General features: G+C 44.3%; 1 protein-coding gene across 3 annotated transcripts; it reads right to left on the bottom strand.

The window, feature by feature from the left end:
* Positions 1-427: 427 nt before the first annotated feature.
* Positions 428-5086, bottom strand: LOC123046163 (uncharacterized). Of its 3 annotated transcripts, none has more exons than XM_044469457.1 (4): positions 4368-5086; positions 3227-3458; positions 2372-2448; positions 428-640 (listed from the first exon to the last, which is right to left on the bottom strand). In XM_044469457.1, the coding sequence occupies exons 1-4, from the start codon at positions 4986-4988 to the stop codon at positions 503-505; spliced, it is 1068 nt and encodes a 355-aa protein (XP_044325392.1). In that variant the 5' UTR covers positions 4989-5086; the 3' UTR covers positions 428-502. The 3 variants fall into 3 exon arrangements, with proteins under 3 accessions (XP_044325392.1, XP_044325395.1, XP_044325393.1); XM_044469460.1 differs by lacking the exon at positions 428-640 and adding an exon at positions 1160-1454 and having other exon boundaries at positions 4368-5085; XM_044469458.1 differs by lacking the exon at positions 428-640 and adding an exon at positions 1160-1459 and having other exon boundaries at positions 4368-5082.
* Positions 5087-19097: the final 14011 nt, after the last annotated feature.

Here is a 19097-nt window from a genome sequence, read left to right on the forward strand (position 1 = left end):
TTGCGGCTTCCTTTTGGCCTAGGCGAAGCAGCAAGCCGGCGCACAAGGCGTCAGCCAGCAGCCATCCGCCGGGTGTCGCACGTGCCCAAGCCACGGGAACAGCCAACACGGTCCAGCTGTAGACGGCACACACAATGCATGCTAGGTGCTTGATAAAATGTCTCAGTAATCCAATGGAAGAAGGAGAAAGGTGGGAGAGAGAAATACCGCCATGTGGACAAAGACTGGTCAAAACTGCGCTGAGTAAGCAGCGATACCGGGTTAACCGAGACCAGGGATTAAACTTGTCCGGTTTCAAAAGTTGAGGATGCAAGTTGTCTGGTTTTAAATTTGAGGAACTAAATTTAGACTTCGCCAAGAGTTGAGGGACAAAAAATATACTTTTCTCAACAATTTTTATCAGTTTTTACTTCTGCTTTGGTAATCAAATTCTCTAGCACCACAGCAAGAAATGGAAGAAACCAGATAAAGAATTCATTAAAGTAGCTGTAGATGCTTCATATCACAATGAAGAGGGGAAAGGCTCCACGGGTGTGATTAGAGACAAACATGGTGTTTTGTTAGCGGCTGCATGCTCTACATTCAGCACGTCAATGATACCCACACCGCTGAAGCTATGGCAGTACATCAGGGCCTTCTCCTGGCAAACACAATTGAAGTGGTGAATGCATGTGCAGGTCAGGACAGAATTTGGAATGAAGCTTCCACAATAGATGCTAAATGTTTTATAATGGCTGGAATGATTGGAAGAGTGGAATTTCTACATTGCTGTTGAGAATGATGTCTCCAGTAGCTGGGTTGGTGAACCCCCTGAATTTTTAGTGAATGCCATTGTAAACGATGTAACTACTTTCCAGTGCAAAAAAGTGGCCATGATGGTATTCATTCAAAGAAAGAAAAGAAATGCTGAACGGAGCTGTGCCCTGATGAAACCAAAGATGAAAGTGAAATTGCAAGGGTGCAGCACGACTAGACCAAATCCATTTTCAGAGTACATAATCAAGTTTAATTAGGTCATTAACGCTACATCATGTGATGCATTGTGCTGTGGACATAAAGTTGAATGTGAGATTCAATACCCTCGATTTCAACATGAGAAATGCATCAACTGATTAATAGCAGCTAGAATGCTAGATCCCAGTTGTAACCTACTAGAATGTATGCAATTTCACAGGGAACGATTTCTCCTTTCAACAGTTGAGCAATATATACATTTGTTCTCCCAAGAGAAAGAGCCACACAAGCAGACTGCCCCAGTACTTATTCGCACACTCCATTTATAAAATGATAATAATCAAATATTCTCTACTGAGAATGATTTCGCCCTTTAAGAATTATCTCCACAAAAGATAAGATGAGTGAACTAAGGCAATGGGTAATCTAAGTCCATCAATGGAATAACATCTTGATCTTTCAGATCATCTATCCATGGCCTGAATTGATCCTCGTGTGCACTATTCTGCAAATAAAAAAAATGTGTAAACTTCACAGTTTGCAAATCTTCATGCTACCAAGGTACGTATGGGAGAGCAAATATGGAGTAGTATAGAAGAAGCATGCGATTAAGATAGCGTATACACTAATGCTGAAAACTACAGATTTCGTTATGATAGCTGGGGTAGCACCAATTGAAGAGAAGCTTGTCCAACATCGTCTAAGATGGTTTGGGCATATTCAGCGCAGGCCTCCAGAAGCTCTAGTGCATAGCGGACGGCTAAAGCATGCGAAGAACGTCAAGAGAGGTTGGGTTAGACCGAAATTGACATAGGAGGAGTCCGTTAAGAGAGACCTGAAGGATTGGAGTATCACCAAAGAACAAGCTATGGACAGGGGTGCGTGGAAGCGTGCTATCCATGTGCCAGAGCCATGAGTTGGTCGCGGGATCTTATGGGTTTCACCTCTAGCCTACCCCAACTTGTTTGGGACTAAAGGCTTTGTTGTTTTTGTTGTTGTTGTTGGTATCAAGCCCCCCTAACCTGATCTTGAAATGGCAATATTTGAGCTGCATGGCAAACTAATGGTCTATCCATGACACATCTCCTTTTAATTCTACCAAAAGAATACATGTGCTCCAGCTGTAGCAAACTTATTTGAGTATATAAAAAGTACTACTCCCTCCGATCCAAAATAAGTGTCGCAGTTTTGAACTAAAATTAAACTAACCTTAGTTCAACAATGTGACACTTATTTTGGATCCAAAATAAGTGTCGCAGTTTTGAACTAAGATTAAGCTAACCTTAGTTCATTGCAGGTGACCTAGAAGATTTTAGGGTTGGGCCTTTGGATTTAGATGGAAATGTGAACATTGCAGACATGACCACAATTAGTGCAAACATATTATCATCAGAGGTAAATTAGTATTAAAGAATACCTGCAACCAGAAGAAAAATCCACGCATCAGAGCTAAACCCTTCGAAAAGCTAGTGTTTGTAACTTGTTCAACAAGATCTGAAGTTAAATAAACGAAGAGTGTTAGCACTATAACCACAACAACTCATAACTGTTAAAACAAAAACAACATCCTTTATCAAACTGTTACAAAGTAGTTTACATTAACAAGCCCCAGCATCAATATTTCTAATATTCTCGAAGGGGAAAAATATCAATGTGCTTGGCTACTACTCCCTCCATCCCATAATATAAGAACGTTTTTGACACTACACTAGTGTCAAAAACGTTCTTATATTATGGGACGGAGGGAGTAGTTTATACTCAAGTTCACTGCAATACCAAGGACCGCTTAGTGACTTGTCAGAGGGAACGAAAGCTTTTCAAGCAAAATGAAATTACAATTGTGCAGTAATAGAATCTAGAGAATGAGTACTTGACTATGACACATCAACAGTATTAGAATCAAGAACAAATTATGTTCAAATGTTTGATTGCTAGTTGAGCTGCCCATCAAAAGTATAGAGTAGTCCACAACATACTAATACAAACATTTACAACGATGCATAGCCTATACTGCACTGCAATTTCAGCACTACAGGATAATTCATGATATCGGGGATTGTTAAAACAACACAGCACTGTGTCATCAAGCTCAATACAGAAATGTCCATGAGGGGTAAAAAGTACAGTTCAGCAGAATTTACTTTACCCGGTTGATTTATTATGATAACAATAAGTAACAAATTTCTGAAGGGAAAGATTGCAAAAGGCAGTCCTATAAAACAGGTGACACAAAAGATACAGTACTTGTCAGTGTATACACATGATAGCATACCTGGGTAATGATCAAAATATGAATTGCCCATCTCCTCGGTAGGGTAGAATTTTGCATCATTGCGCACCTGTCGCAACTTCACTAAAGGAGTACGAATAGAAGCCATGTCAAACAGCTTAATATACTCTTTCCGGCTAAATGGCTTCTGAAGAGCATCCATCAATCTTCGCTTGAAGTCTGAATCTGGCCTACGGTTGATATGTGGAGGCCATATAACATCTGATCTATGTGACTACAAATTTGTAGGAGGCGAAAGGAGAAGTAAATCACACATGGTAGTTAACATACAGAAAGAAAAAAGACAGCCACTACATACATGTAGTGATGTACAGCTTACGAATTTTGGTTGAAGCTTTCTAATATTATTATGAAGTTCATAGATGGTGCTCAATACTCCCTCCGTCTGAAAAAGCTTGTCCCTCAAATAAATGTATCTAGCACCAAGTTAGTGCTAGATACATTCATTTGAGGAACAAGCTTGGGACAAGCTTTTTCGGACGGAGGGAGTACCAATTAAGAATGTCTCAATTTCAAAATGTAGATTAGCTTAACATTTTTCAAGAAAAAACTTAGATTATCACACTCCTAGACTGTTGTACAGGTAGATAGAGTGAATGACTATTGCGTTATATCAAGTGACTGACAATGAAGAATAAACAAAAATGGCAAAGTAGGGGAGCTATGTTTGATCACAAATGCTCAATCAGGATGGTGTGATGTTGATGTTCTAAAGACGTTAATGTTTCTACTTGTTTCAGTGTTTGGGAAAAAAAGGTTGGGTCCATTTCTTCAGAACTACTGACATCCAAAAATATTTTCTAAAACATATATTGCAGGATCACTTAATATTCGTATTTGGAATATGGAAACAAGGCACATGCTACATAATTACTCATATGATTTCAAAAATGTCAATTGATAGTTGACCTATCTATGGTACTGGCACTGACCATTTTATTACACACTAATCAGTTCAAGAACAGGCGAACAAGATGAGATTCTTTACACATTGATCAATTTAGCATCCGACAGTAACACATTGATCAGTTTCATTATCCAGCAGTAACACACTGATCGGTTCTACAATCCAACAGTGGAAACGTAACGACAATAGGTATTCGAGATTACAGGAAATTCTCACCGAAGCAACGCGAGGCTGAGCATCCTTGTGCCCAATATCTTCCTGACCCTGCATCCTTTGACGAGGGGCTGGATCCGCACGCCAGTCGTAGGCGTTCGGCTCCGGCATGATTACAACCGGCACATCTGAGTCGACTGCCTGCTCCTCTACCCCCGAGGAAGCAACGGCCGCCTCTTTCTCCGATTGCTCCTCGATCCCGCTGCTGCCTCCAGATTGCGCGGCGTCCGGGTCCGGCTCGTAGTCCACAACGACGCCCCCCATCTGGAGCTTCAGGCGGTTATTCACCACGCACGTGTGGTGCAGGAAAAGGCGGTAATCCTCGTCGATGTCGACGATGGAGTCGATCCACGAGGGGGGCGTCTCCACCGACGAGTCCCTCTCTTCCGACCGGCGGTTGGCGCTTGCGCCGCCCGGGGAGGGGTCCGAGACGCATTCGCCGTCAGAGATGGCGATGGGGGACTCGTACCTGATGACGGGGGCAGGGGAGGCGCCGCCGGGCGGGAGCTCGAGGACATAGGAGCTGCCTTCGGTGCGAAGGTGGCGGAGGAAGTAGAGGTAGTCGGGGTCGAACTTATCGGCGGAGCAGTCGCCGGCGGCGAAGGGGGAGAGGAGGGAGGGCATCGCGGGGGTCTGGGGCTTTGGGCTGGAGGCGACTGTCCGAAGCGGTTGTGTCGCCTTCGCGGCGACTGGCCTGCCTCTCCCACTCGGGCTCTCGGCTCATGGGAATATGACGCGATTCGTCTTTCTGTAGTCTGTACATGGGGTTTTTTTTTTCTTTTTTTGATTTGCATTACATGGGTTCTTTTTTTAGTTGCATGGGTTCTTTTCAAATATCATGTTTTTGGGACAGGCCCTTTTCAAATTTTACCAATTTTGTTTGCGCGGGAGTGAATGCAAATATCAATGGGAATTACATATTACTAAAAAGGATTATTTGACGTCAGATTTTGGGGTTAAAAAACTGACGCCCTCAACTACGCCGGATTCTGATCAAACGCATGGCAATTAATTGCTGCAGTATGGTAAGTTTTCTGTTGATTTTTATAGTACATGGCAATTTTGACCTTAGAACATGGAAAATCCTTATATTGAATCATGGCAATTTTATTTGTTTTCACATGGCAAATCTGATCATCGAAATTTTAGCGCTAAAATTCGACGTTGGATTTTAAAAAAATTGTACTAAAAAAATGAGCAATCTGGTCTAAATGTAGATGATATCCCTCCACACAAAAAAGGTATATCCTTTAATGTTGGGGAGAACTTTATATTACTAAGGGATTTTTTTAGATGCCAACTTTTTCCCCTTCCCGTTTTGGGGCATTCTAGTTTACTAGCACAATACCCGTGTTTTACTATGGAGAAAATCTTAATTGTCATGAGACAGGGGTGGCTAGATCGAGCAACCGTGTCACGGGACAAGGGTCGTCCGTGATAAACATGATGGGTTGTTTGAGGGTAGTGTTCTTGAAGACATTAGCTCGATATGGGATATAATCCTGAGTTAATTGATCCCGGTAAATAGTGCTAAAATTACATTATTGGCTCATTATAAAAATTTAAAAGTAGAATACAAGAAATAGCATTACAATAAATCTGGAATACGATGGTAGTAAGTGGACCAATCTAGAGTAAAAACACCAACAATCATGGTCCCGATATGTGATACGACAACATTCGGATGGTGCCGCCCGATGGTGCAGAGGTCGCGTCTTCCATGACTCTGACCGCCATCAAACAAAACACCCACCAGAATACCGGTGACCTGATAATGACAAACCGAAGTTATGTTGCTATGCTATGACGAGTGTGTGATCCATGGGAGGAGAGTCGACAACGATCACTTAACAGTGCACATTAAATGACGAAACCCTTTTATGTGGCTGCAACACGCCTAATACAGGACCAACAAAAATGATGGATTGGTAGCTTATATACAAGCTTGTTATGCTAGAGATGACAAAGGAGATATAATGGATGAGAATGCTCGTGCTGGAGGATGAAAGAACTTAAACAATAGGTGTGTGCTTGACATGTTGTGTGTGGGCATGTTTTGTTTTATTTTAAATAATTTATTGTTTCTTTTTTGATCAAAAGGGGTCCCCTACCTTATTTATTTAGAGACATTAGAACTGAGCACCCTCCCAACCCTCTCAGGCTACTAGCATTCTGAGACGTCCGTTTTTATGCTCTAACTAATCATGGTCGTTTGATCTCCGTTGAGCCTAACCCCTGCTGCTATCCTGAAGTAGGCATTTTTATCCGTTTGATTTCATTTGTCAAACATTTCTAACCATCCAATCTAAAGTTAGCGCTAAGCTAGCCATGAATTGGGCCTAACGTTGCAAGGGCATCTACTCCCCCTTAGCTATTTTGGACTCATGTAGTTAATTGGGCTAGTTTTTCTGCTCAGCCCAAGGCAGCAAAATCCCTCTCATACATTCGCTCCCGTTTGACACAGGAACGAATCAGTGGGCGCTTCTAACCGGCGCTCTCAACGCCTGTTCCTCGTACTGGCGCTCGAAGGCGATGTGACTGGGCGGCCCAACAAAAATTCAATCATTGCAACTAGTTTATAGGTAGCGCGAAAAGCGAAAAAACAACCCAAAAATGGTTCTCCTTCAGGATCAAACTCGTGCGGTGATAACGGTGAATGAGTATGGCTAACACGTGACCTACGACATGCTGCTGACCAATTCCAGGGCGAATGTTTTAAGTACATTTGTAGCCGCGCAATTTATTACACATATACATGTCTACTGTAGTGCTTTGATTATAAATTATTTGAAAACATTTTGGAAAAAATTCATGAATTACAAAAAAGTTCATTGGTTTTGAAAAAGATTAACCGAATTTTGAAAAAGTTCATTGATTTTGAAAAAAATGTTCATGATTCTGAGAAAAAATTCTATCCATTTTGAAAAAGTTTATCCATTTAAAAAATCATTCACAAATCTTGAGAAAAAAAATCACAAATTTGAAAAAAAAATTCATCAAAATTCAAAAAAGGTTCATTGATTTGGAGAGGTTTCGAAAACAGCTCATCAATTTTTAAAATAGTTCACAGAATTGAAAAAAGTTCAATGACTTTGAAAAAAGATCACGAGTTTTGAAAAAAATGTTTATCGATTTTGGAAAAAGTTCACAAAAAGCAAAAAAAAAAATCATCAAATTTGAAATAAAGTTCATGAACTTTGGGAAAATGTTCGTAGAATTTGAAAAAAAGGTTCATTGAATTTGAAAGAGTTCATCAAATTTGAAAAAGGTTCATCGATTTAAAAGGAATGTTCATCGAATTGGAAAAAAGGTTCATAAAGTTGAATATAAGTTCATAAATTTTGAACAAGTTCATCTATTTGAAGAAAAACTTTATGAATTTGAGAAAAGAAAGAAAAAAGGATAGAGAAAACAAATAAAAAAGGAAAAGAAAAGAATAGAAAGGGAAGAAAGATGAAATAACGGAAAAGCATATCTGTAATCACACTAAGTGATTTGGTCGGGGGGTTATCCCATCGTCACTTGCGCTGGAAGTTCGAGTCCCAGCTAGAAGCACTTTTTGCACTTCAGATTAGAAAATAAAAAAAAAATGTGAAAAGGGTCGGCCCAACATGAGGATGTAATCGCTCAACACAGGAATGAATTGGAGGCGGCCAAGAGGATGCGCCATGCGGTCGAAAGGGAACAGATGCGGGCGCTCGATTCACGCGAAGTGGACTACCTGCGGTGGGATCCAGCCTACGCGTGCCGCTCGCGAGGGAATCCAACGTGAGGGGATCGAGCGGTGATAGAGTTCGATGTCAACAGCTGCCTGCTTAATCGACCGCTCTACAAAGATACGAAAGGTGAGGGTGTTGAGAAACATAGCATGCAATTTTAAAAAAATTCATATGCTCACGCAAGATCTATTTAGGAGATGCATAGCAAAGAGAGGGGGAGAGTGTCTACGTACCCTCGTAAGCCGAAAGCGGAAGCATTTGACAACGCGGTTGATGTAGTCGAACTTCTTCTTGTTCCGACCGATCAAGTACCGAACGTACGACACCTCCGAGTTCTGCACACGTTCAGCTCGATGACGTCCCTCGAACTCTTGATCCAGTAAAATGTCGAGGAAGTAGATGAGTTCTGTCGGGGATATACCCCGCGGTATGACCCGGCCGGAGTCGTAACCCGGTCGGGACTTGGTAAACCGGTGGGTGTTAAACCGGCAGAGTTAAGACAGATGGCTAAGACAAACGATAAACCGGAAAGTGTTAAACCGACAGAGTTAAGACAGATGGCTAAGACAAACGGTAAACCAGAAAGTGTTAAACCGGCAGAGTTAAGACAGATGGTAGCACCGGCAGACATTGTTAAACCGGCAGACAATGTTAAACCGGCAGACGTTAAGAAGCCCAGGAAGGGAAGTCAAAATAGTTTAAGTTAAAGTCCGAATTGGACTCCACATGTAACCCGCCCCTTCAATATATATAAGGAGGGGCATGGCTCCTCAAAGGGGAAGAAGAAAACAATAATCTCTAGGGCTAGACACAACTAGAGGAGAGCCGGTTTACGGCGACTCCCTCGTGATGATAATGAGATCTAGCCTCAAACAACATGTAGGGTTTTTACCGGATGATGTTTCCCGAGGCCCGAAGCTGTCTAAACTCTTGTCTTGTGTTGCGTCTCTCGATTCCGCTCAACCCCTCTCAAGCTACCACATAGATGTGTTGGCCTCGCGACTAAGTCCTCACACTAAGCACGTCTAACGTGTTAATTCCATGACAGTTGACACCCACCGTGGGGCATGCGCACGGTGGTGTTGAGTTTTGGAGGAAATTCTTCAAGGATCGAGAGGCTCGCTTTTTGGTTAAATAAAGAAGATCCGACATGGTCGATAGCTCGAAGATTGGAGAAATCTGGGGCAGAGCGACAGCCGGGTTAATTAAACTCGTTGGACAACTTTGGATCCGGCAATAAAATATTTGAGTTCAAGATAAGTCAAGCGCTGTTTGTCTGAGCGAGCAATCAAGCCACAAAGTCGCCGAAAAACGTTGTTTTTCCGCTGCTGTCTCTTTTGCCGGCGTATCAAGTCTGGACATATAACTCGCCGAAACCAGGACGGTTAAGGTCTCCAATGCGTCCAGCTCGGGTCACCGAATCAGACAAACAACCGAGGAGACTCGTAGTACCCGCTTTGGAATCAAAGTTCTTTACAAAAAAGAATCAGATCAGACCCGGACTCCCCTGCCACGGTGGCCTCCCCGTGGCCTCACCTACAGCATCAAGACAGGTTCACTTTTTCAGCATCAAGAAACGATCATTCACATGGGCTGCTAGTCCCGGTGTGGTTCTTCGAGCCGCCGCCTTGCCCGGTGGACCCTCTCGCGTGTTAAGCCGGCCCATAGTCGCTGACACTCATGAGGGAATCAAGTCCCGAGGCGAAACATCAATTTGCCGCTGCTACTTTGTGCGTGTACTACTACTCCAATTTCCACTGTGACGTGGAAGTCAATTACAATCCGGACATGGCCGCAGGCGCCGATACAGCCCTTGCTTTGTGACGCCCTAGCCTCTGCCTGAGAAACTAGCTTAGTGGCCATCCAAGCCGCGGTGGTTTTTTCGCCTCTGCCCAAGCCTTACTCTGCGTCAGCCTGCCTCTACTGATATGGCCGCAGGTACGCCGCAGGTGACAAATCGCCGGCCGCCTCGCCACTGCTGCGTTTTCAAAGATCCAACTCGCCGGCCGCTGCCGAGCTGCTGTTCCGGCAGCATTGTTTCTGCTGCGCCAAGTCGCCGGATCACCCCCATCTCCGCCATGCCATGCACCTCGTGGTTGGTTCCTTGCAGTACCACGTGCGGGCGCCGTGGCCCAAGTTTTTGCCAGGAGGCATGGTTGAGAAGCTCAATTCCCAGCTGCAGCTGCCTTGCTCCACGAGGGTAACTACGATGTCAGTGGGGTTGCAGTACGCCTTCCTTCTCCTCCCGCCGACGGTAGAGTTTCATACGCTAACGGATCTGACTCTCTGCGCCATAAAATTCATCGACGGCGATGACACCTGTTGGAAATATGCCCCTAGAGGCAATAATAAATTAAGTTATTATTATATTTCCTTGTTCATGATAATCGTTTATTATCCATGCTATAATTGTATTGATAGGAAACTCAGATACATGTGTGGGTACATAGACAACACCATGTCCCTAGTAAGCCTCTAGTTGACTAGCTCGTTGATCAACAGATGGTTACGGTTTCCTGACCATGGACATTGGATGTCATTGATAACGGGATCACATCATTAGGAGAATGATGTGATGGACAAGACCCAATCCTAAGCCTAGCACAAAGATCGTGTAGTTCGTATGCTAAAGCTTTTCTAATGTCAAGTATCTTTTCCTTAGACCATGAGATTGTGCAACTCCCGGATACCGTAGGAATGCTTTGGGTGTACCAAACGTCACAACGTAACTGGGTGGCTATAAAGGTGCACTACAGGTATCTCCGAAAGTGTCTGTTGGGTTGGCACGAATCGAGACTGGGATTTGTCACTCCGTGTAAACGGAGAGGTATCTCTGGGCCCACTCGGTAGGACATCATCATAATGTGCACAATGTGACCAAGGGGTTGATCACGGGATGATGTGTTACGGAACGAGTAAAGAGACTTGCCGGTAACGAGATTGAACAAGGTATCAGGATACCGACGATCGAATCTCGGGCAAGTACAATACCGCTAGACAAAGGGAATTGTATACGGGATCGATTGAGTCCTTGACATCGTGGTTCATCCGATGAGATCATCGTGGAACATGTGGGAGCCAACATGGGTATCCAGATCCCGCTGTTGGTTATTGACCGGAGAACGTCTCGGTCATGTCTACATGTCTCCCGAACCCGTAGGGTCTACACACTTAAGGTTCGATGACGCTAGGGTTATAAAGGAAGTTTGTATGTGGTTACCGAATGTTGTTCGGAGTCCCGGATGAGATCCCGGACGTCACGAGGAGTTCCGGAATGGTCCGGAGGTAAAGATTTATATATGGAAAGTTGTTGTTCGGGTTCCGGAAAAAGTTCGGGTTTTTTCGGTATTGTACCGGGAAGCTTCCAGAAGGTTCCGGAGGATTCCGGAGGGGTCCGGAGGTCCGGAAATTGTTCCACCACGTCCAATACAGTAGCATGGGCTGTAGGGGGGCGCCCTAGCCTTAATGGGCCAGGGGCACCAGCCCCCCCAAGGCCCATGCGCATGGGAAGGGGAAAACCCTAAGGGGGAGGGCCTCCACTTGACTTGGGAGGCACTCCTCCCCCCCTTGGCCGCCGCCCCCTCCTAGATTGGATCTGAGGGGGCCGGCCCCCCTCTCCCTTGCCCCTATATATATGTGGGGGGTGGGAGGGCAGCCGCACCACAAGTTCTGGCGCAGCCCTCCCCCTCTCCCAAGTACTCCTCCTCTCCCGCGGTGCTTGGCGAAGCCCTGCAGGATTGCCACGCTCCTCCATCACCACCACGCCGTTGTGCTGCTGCTGGATGGAGTCTTCCTCAACCTCTCCCTCTCTCCTTGCTGGATCAAGGCATGGGAGACGTCACCGGGCTGTACGTGTGTTGAACGCGGAGGTGCCGTCCGTTCGGCACTAGGATCTCCGGTGATTTGGATCACGACGAGTACGACTCCTTCAACCCCGTTCTCTTGAACGCTTCCGCTTAGCGATCTACAAGGGTATGTAGATGCACTCTCCTTCCCCTCGTTGCTGGTTTCTCCATAGATAGATCTTGGTGACACGTAGGAAAATTTTGAATTTCTGCTACGTTCCCCAACAGTGGCATCATGAGCTAGGTCTATTGCGTAGATTCTTTGCACGAGTAGAACACAAAGTAGTTGTGGGCGTTGATTTTGTTCAATATGCTTACCGTTACTAGTCCAATCTTGTTTCGACGGTATTGTGGGATGAAGCGGCCCGGACCGACCTTACACGTACTCTTACGTGAGACAGGTTCCACCGACTGACATGCACTTGGTGCATAAGGTGGCTAGCGGGTGCCAGTCTCTCCCACTTTAGTCGGAACGGATTCGATGAAAAGGGTCCTTATGAAGGGTAAATAGCAATTGGCATATCACGTTGTGGTTTTGCGTAGGTAAGAAACGTTCTTGCTAGAAACCCATAGCAGCCACGTAAAACATGCAAACAACAATTAGAGGACGTCTAACTTGTTTTTGCAGGGTATGCTATGTGATGTGATATGGCCAAGAAGAATGTGATGAATGATATGTGATGTATGAGATTGATCATGTTCTTGTAATAGGAATCACGACTTGCATGTCGATGAGTATGACAACCGGCAGGAGCCATAGGAGTTGTCTTTATTTATTGTATGACCTGCGTGTCATTGAACAACGCCATGTAATTACTTTACTTTATTGCTAACCGGTAGCCATAGTAGTAGAAGTAATAAGTTGGCGAGACAACTTCATGGAGACACGATGATGGAGATCATGATGATGGAGATCATGGTGTCATGCCGGTGACGATGATGATCATGGAGCCCCGAAGATGGAGATCAAAAGGAGCAAAATGATATTGGCCATATCATGTCACTTTTTGATTGCATGTGATGTTTATCATGTTTATACATCTTATTTGCTTAGAACGACGGTAGTAAATAAGATGATCCCTCATTAAAATTTCAAGAAAGTGTTCCCCCTAACTGTGCACCGTTGCGAAAGTTCGTCGTTTCTAAGCACCACGTGATGATCGGGTGTGATGGATTCTTACGTTCACATACAACGGGTGTAAGACAGATTTACACACGCGAAACACTTAGGTTGACTTGACGAGCCTAGCATGTACAGACATGGCCTCGGAACACAAGAGACCGAAAGGTCGAGCATGAGTCGTATAGTAGATACGATCAACATGAAGATGTTCACCGATGATGACTAGTCCGTCTCACGTGATGATCGGACACGGCCTAGTTGACTCGGATCATGTAATCACTTAGATGACTAGAGGGATGTCTATCTGAGTGGGAGTTCATAAGATGAACTTAATTATCCTGAACATAGTCAAAAGATCTTTGCAAATTATGTCGTAAGCTCGCGCTTTAGTTCCACTGTTTAGATATGTTCCTAGAGAAAATATAGTTGAAAGTTGATAGTAGCGATTATGCGGACAGTAGAAAGCTTATGTCCTTAATGCACCGCTCAGTGTGCTGAACCCCAAACGTTGTTTGTGGATGTTGCGAACATCGGACATACACGTTTTGATAACTACGTGATAGTTCAGTTAAATGGTTTAGAGTAGAGGCACCAAAGACGTTTTCGAAACGTCGCGGAACATATGAGATGTTTCGAGGGCTGAAATTGGGATTTCAGGCTCGTGCCCACGTCAAGAGGTATGAGACCTCCGACGATTTTCTTAGCCTGCAAACTAAGGGAGAAAAGCTCAATCGTTGAGCTTGTGATCAGATTGTCTGAGTGCAACAATCACTTGAATCGAGTGGGAGTTGATCTTCCAGATGAGATAGTGATGTTTCTCCAAAGTCATTGCCACCAAGCTGCTAGAGCTTCGTGATGAACTATAACATATCAGGGATAGATATGATGATCCTTGAGGTATTCACGATGTTTGACACCGCGAAAGTAGAAATCAAGAAGGAGCATCAATTGTTGATGGTTGGTGAAACCACTAGTTTCAAGAAGGGCAAGGGCAAGAAGGGATACTTCATGAAACGGCAAATCAGCTGCTGCTCCAGTGAAGAAACCCAAGGTTGAACCCAAACCCGAGACTAAGTGCTTCTGTGATAAGGGGAATAGTCACTAGAGCGGAATTACCCTAGATACTTGGTAGATGAGAAGGCTGGCAAGGTCGATAGAAGTATATTGGATATACATTATGTTAATGTGTACTTTACTAGTACTCCTAGTAGCACCAGGGTATTAGATACCGGTTCGGTTGCTAAGTGTTAGTAACTCGAAATAAAAGAGCTACGGAATAAACGGAGACTAGCTAAAGGTGAGCTGACGATATGTGTTGGAAGTGTTTCCAAGTTTGATGTGATCAAACATCGCACGCTCCCTCTACCATCAAGATTAGTATTAAACCTGAATAATTGTCATTTGGTGTTTGCGTTGAGCATAGACATGATTGGATTATGTCTATCGCAATACGGTTATTCATTTAAGGAGAATAATGGTTACTCTATTTATTTGAATAATACCTTCAATGGTCTTGCACCTAAAGGAATGGTTTATTGAATCTCGATCGTAGTGATACACATTTTCATGCCAAAAATTATAAGATAGTAATGATAGTACCACTTACTTGTGGCACTGCCATGTAAGTCATATTGGTATAAAACGCATGAAGAAGCTCCATGTTGATGGATCTTTGGACTCACTCATTTTTGAAAAGTTTGAGACATGCGAACCATGTCTATTGGTGCATACGCATGAAGAAACTCCATGCAGATGGATCGTTTAGACTCACTTGATTTTGAATCACTTGAGATATGCAAATCATACCACATGGACAAGATGACTGAAAAGCCTCGGTTTCAGTAAGATGGAACTAGATAGCAACTTGTTGGAAGTAACACATTTTGATGTGTGCAGTCCAATGAGTGCTGAGGCATGCAGTGAATATCGTTATGTTCTTACTTCACAGATGATTCGAGTAGATGTTGAGTATATTTACTTGATGAAACACAAGTCTGAATTATTGAATGGTTCAAGTAATTTCAGAGTGAAGTTTAAGATCTTCGTGACAAGAGGATAGAATGTCTATGATATGATCATAGAGATGAATATCTGAGTTACGAGTTTTGGCACACAATTAAGACATTGTGGAAATTGTTTCACAATTAATACCGCCTGGAACACCATAGTGTGATGGTGTGTCCGAACATCATAGTAGCACCCTATTGGATATGGTGCGTACCTTGATGTCTCTTATCGAATTACCACTATCGTTCATGGGTTAGGCATTAGAGACAACCGCACTCACTTTAATAGGGCACCACGTAATTCCGTTGAGACGACACCGTTGACTTGGTTGGAGAAACCTAAGTTGTCGTTTCTTAAAGGTTTGGGGCTGCGACGCTTATGTGAAAAAGTTTCAGGTTGATAAGCTCGAACCCAAAGCGGATAAAATGCATCTTCATAGGACACCCAAAACAGTTGGGTATACCTCCTAATTCAGATCCGAAAGCAATAGGGATTGTTTCTTGAATCGGGTCCTTTCTCGAGGAAAAGTTTGTCTCGAAGAATTGAGTGGGAGGATGGTGGAGACTTGATGAGGTTATTGAACCGTCACTTCAACTAGTGTGTAGCAGGGCATAGGAAGTTGTTCCTGTGGCACCTACACCAATTGAAGTAGAAGCTTATGATAGTGATCATGAAGTTTTGGATCAAGTCACTACCGTACCTCGTAGGGTGACAAGGATGCGTACCACTTCAGAGTGGCACAGTAATCCTGTCTTGAAGGTCATGTTGCTAGACAACAATGAACCTACGAGCTATGGAGAAGCGATGGTGGGCCCAAATTCCGACAAATGGTTAGAAGCCATGAAATCCGAGATAGGATCCATGTATCATAACAAAGCATGGACTTTGGTGGACTTGCCCGATGATCGGCAAGCCATTGAAATAAATGGATCTTTAAGAAGAAGACGGACGTGGACGGTAATGTCACCGTCTATGAAGCTCGACTTGTGGCGAAGAGTTTTTCACAAGTTCAAGGAGTTGACTACGATGAGATTTTCTCATCCGTAGCGATGCTTAAGTCCGTCGGAATCATGTTAGCATTAGCTGCATTTATGAAATCTGGCAGATGGATGTCAAGACGAGTTTCCTTACCAGTTTTCGTAAGGAAAGGTTGTATGTGATACAATCAGAAAAGTTTTGTCGATCCTAAGGATGCTAAAAGGTATGCTGGCTCCAGCGATCCTTCTAAGGACTGGAGTAAGCATCTCGGAGTTGGAATGTGCGCTTTGATAAGATGATCAAAGATTTTGGGTTTATACAAAGTTCATGAGAAACTTGTATTTCCAAAGAAGTGAGTGGGAGCACTATGGAATTTCTGATGAGTATATGTTGTTGACATATTGTTGATCAGAAATGATGTAGAATTTTCTGGAAAGCATATAGGGTTATTTGAAAGGTGTTTTTCAATAGAAAACCTGGATCAAGCTACTTGAACATTGAGCATCAAAATCTATGAGGATAGATCAAAATGCTTAATAATACTTTCAAATGAGCATATACCTTGACATGATCTTGAAGGTGTTCAAGATGGATCAGTCAAAGAAGGAGTTCTTACCTGAGATGTAAGGTATGAAGTTAAGACTTAAAGCTCGACCACGGCAGAAAAGAGAGAAAGGACGAAGGTCGTCCCCTATGCTTTAGACGTAGGCTCTACAGTATGCTATGCTATGTACCGCACCTGATGTGTGCCTTGCCACATGTCTGGCAAGAGGGTACAAAGGTGATCAAGGAGTGGATCACCAGATAGCGGTCAAAATTGTCCTTGGAGTAATAAGGATTTATTTCTCAATTATGGAGGTGATAAAGAGTTCGGCGTAAAGGGTTACGACGATGCAAGCTTTAACACCTATCCGAATGACTCTGAGTAGCAAACCGGATACGTATAGTGGAGCAACCATTTGGAATAGCTTCAAGTGGAGCGTGGAAGCAGCATTTACAATATGACATAGAGAATTGCGAAATACATACGGATCTGAATGTTGCAGACCCGTTGACTAAAACCTCTCTCACAAGCAAAACATGATCAAACCCCAGAACTCATTGAGTCTTAATCACATGATGATGTGAACTAGTTTAATGACACTAGTAAACTCTTTGGATGTTGGTCACATGGCGATGTGACCTGTGAGTGTTAATCACATGGCGATGTGAACTAGATTATTGACTCTAGTGCAAGTGGGAGACTGTTGGAAATATGCCCTAGAGGCAATAATAAATTAGTTATTATTATATTTCCTTGTTCATGATAATCGTTTATTATCCATGCTATAATTGTATTGATAGGAAACTCAGATACATGTGTGGATACATAGACAACACCATGTCCCTAGTAAGCCTCTAGTTGACTAGCTCGTTGATCAATAGATGGTTACGGTTTCCTGACCATGGACATTGGATGTCATTGATAACGGGATCACATCATTAGGAGAATGATGTGATGGACAAGACCCAATCCTAAGCCTAGCACAAAGATCGTGTAGTTCGTATGCTAAAGCTTTTCTAATGTCAAGTATCATTTCCTTAGACCATGAGATTGTGCAACTCCCGGATACCGTAGGAATGCTTTGGGTGTACCAAACGTCACAACGTAACTGGGTGGCTATAAAGGTGCACTACAGGTATCTCCGAAAGTGTCTGTTGGGTTGGCACGAATCGAGACTGGGATTTGTCACTCCGTGTAAACGGAGAGGTATCTCTGGGCCCACTCGGTAGGACATCATCATAATGTGCACAATGTGACCAAGGGGTTGATCACGGGATGATGTGTTACGGAACGAGTAAAGAGACTTGCCGGTAACGAGATTGAACAAGGTATCGGATACCGACGATCGAATCTCGGGCAAGTACAATACCGCTAGACAAAGGGAATTGTATACGGGATCGATTGAGTCCTTGACATCGTGGTTCATCCGATGAGATCATCGTGGAACATGTGGGAGCCAACATGGGTATCCAGATCCCGCTGTTGGTTATTGACCGGAGAACGTCTCGGTCATGTCTACATGTCTCCCGAACCCGTAGGGTCTACACACTTAAGGTTCGATGACGCTAGGGTTATAAAGGAAGTTTGTATGTGGTTACCGAATGTTGTTCGGAGTCCCGGATGAGATCCCGGACGTCACGAGGAGTTCCGGAATGGTCCGGAGGTAAAGATTTATATATGGAAAGTTGTTGTTCGGGTTCCGGAAAAAGTTCGGGTTTTTTCGGTATTGTACCGGGAAGCTTCCAGAAGGTTCCGGAGGATTCCGGAGGGGTCCGGAGGTCCGGAAATTGTTCCACCACGTCCAATACAGTAGCATGGGCTGTAGGGGGGCGCCCTAGCCTTAATGGGCCAGGGGCACCAGCCCCCCCAAGGCCCATGCGCATGGGAAGGGGAAAACCCTAAGGGGGAGGGCCTCCACTTGACTTGGGAGGCACTCCTCCCCCCTTGGCCGCCGCCCCCTCCTCAGATTGGATCTGAGGGGGCCGGCCCCCTCTCCCTTGCCCCTATATATATGTGGGGGGTGGGAGGGCATCCGCACCCCAAAGTTCTGGCGCAACCCTCCCCCTCTCCCAAGCCCTTCTCCTCTCCCGCGGTGCTTGGCGAAGCCCTGCAGGATTGCCACGCTCCTCCATCACCACCACGCCGTTGTGCTGCTGCTGGATGGAGTCTTCCTCAACCTCTCCCTCTCTCCTTGCTGGATCAAGGCATGGGAGACGTCACCGGGCTGTACGTGTGTTGAACGCGGAGGTGCCGTCCGTTCGGCACTAGGATCTCCGGTGATTTGGATCACGACGAGTACGACTCCTTCAACCCCGTTCTCTTGACCGCTTCCACTTAGCGATCTACAAGGGTATGTAGATGCACTCTCCTTCCCCTCGTTGCTGGTTTCTCCTTAGATAGATCTTGGTGACACGTAGGAAAATTTTGAATTTCTGCTACGTTCCCCAACACAATCGCCTCGGCAGGCTACTATCGGCGTCATCATGCTGCCCAAGGCTCCGAAAGCTAACACTCTGG

The sequence above is a fragment of the Triticum aestivum genome, chromosome 2B (genome assembly GCF_018294505.1).
Source record: "Triticum aestivum cultivar Chinese Spring chromosome 2B, IWGSC CS RefSeq v2.1, whole genome shotgun sequence".
NCBI lineage: Eukaryota > Viridiplantae > Streptophyta > Magnoliopsida > Poales > Poaceae > Triticum > Triticum aestivum.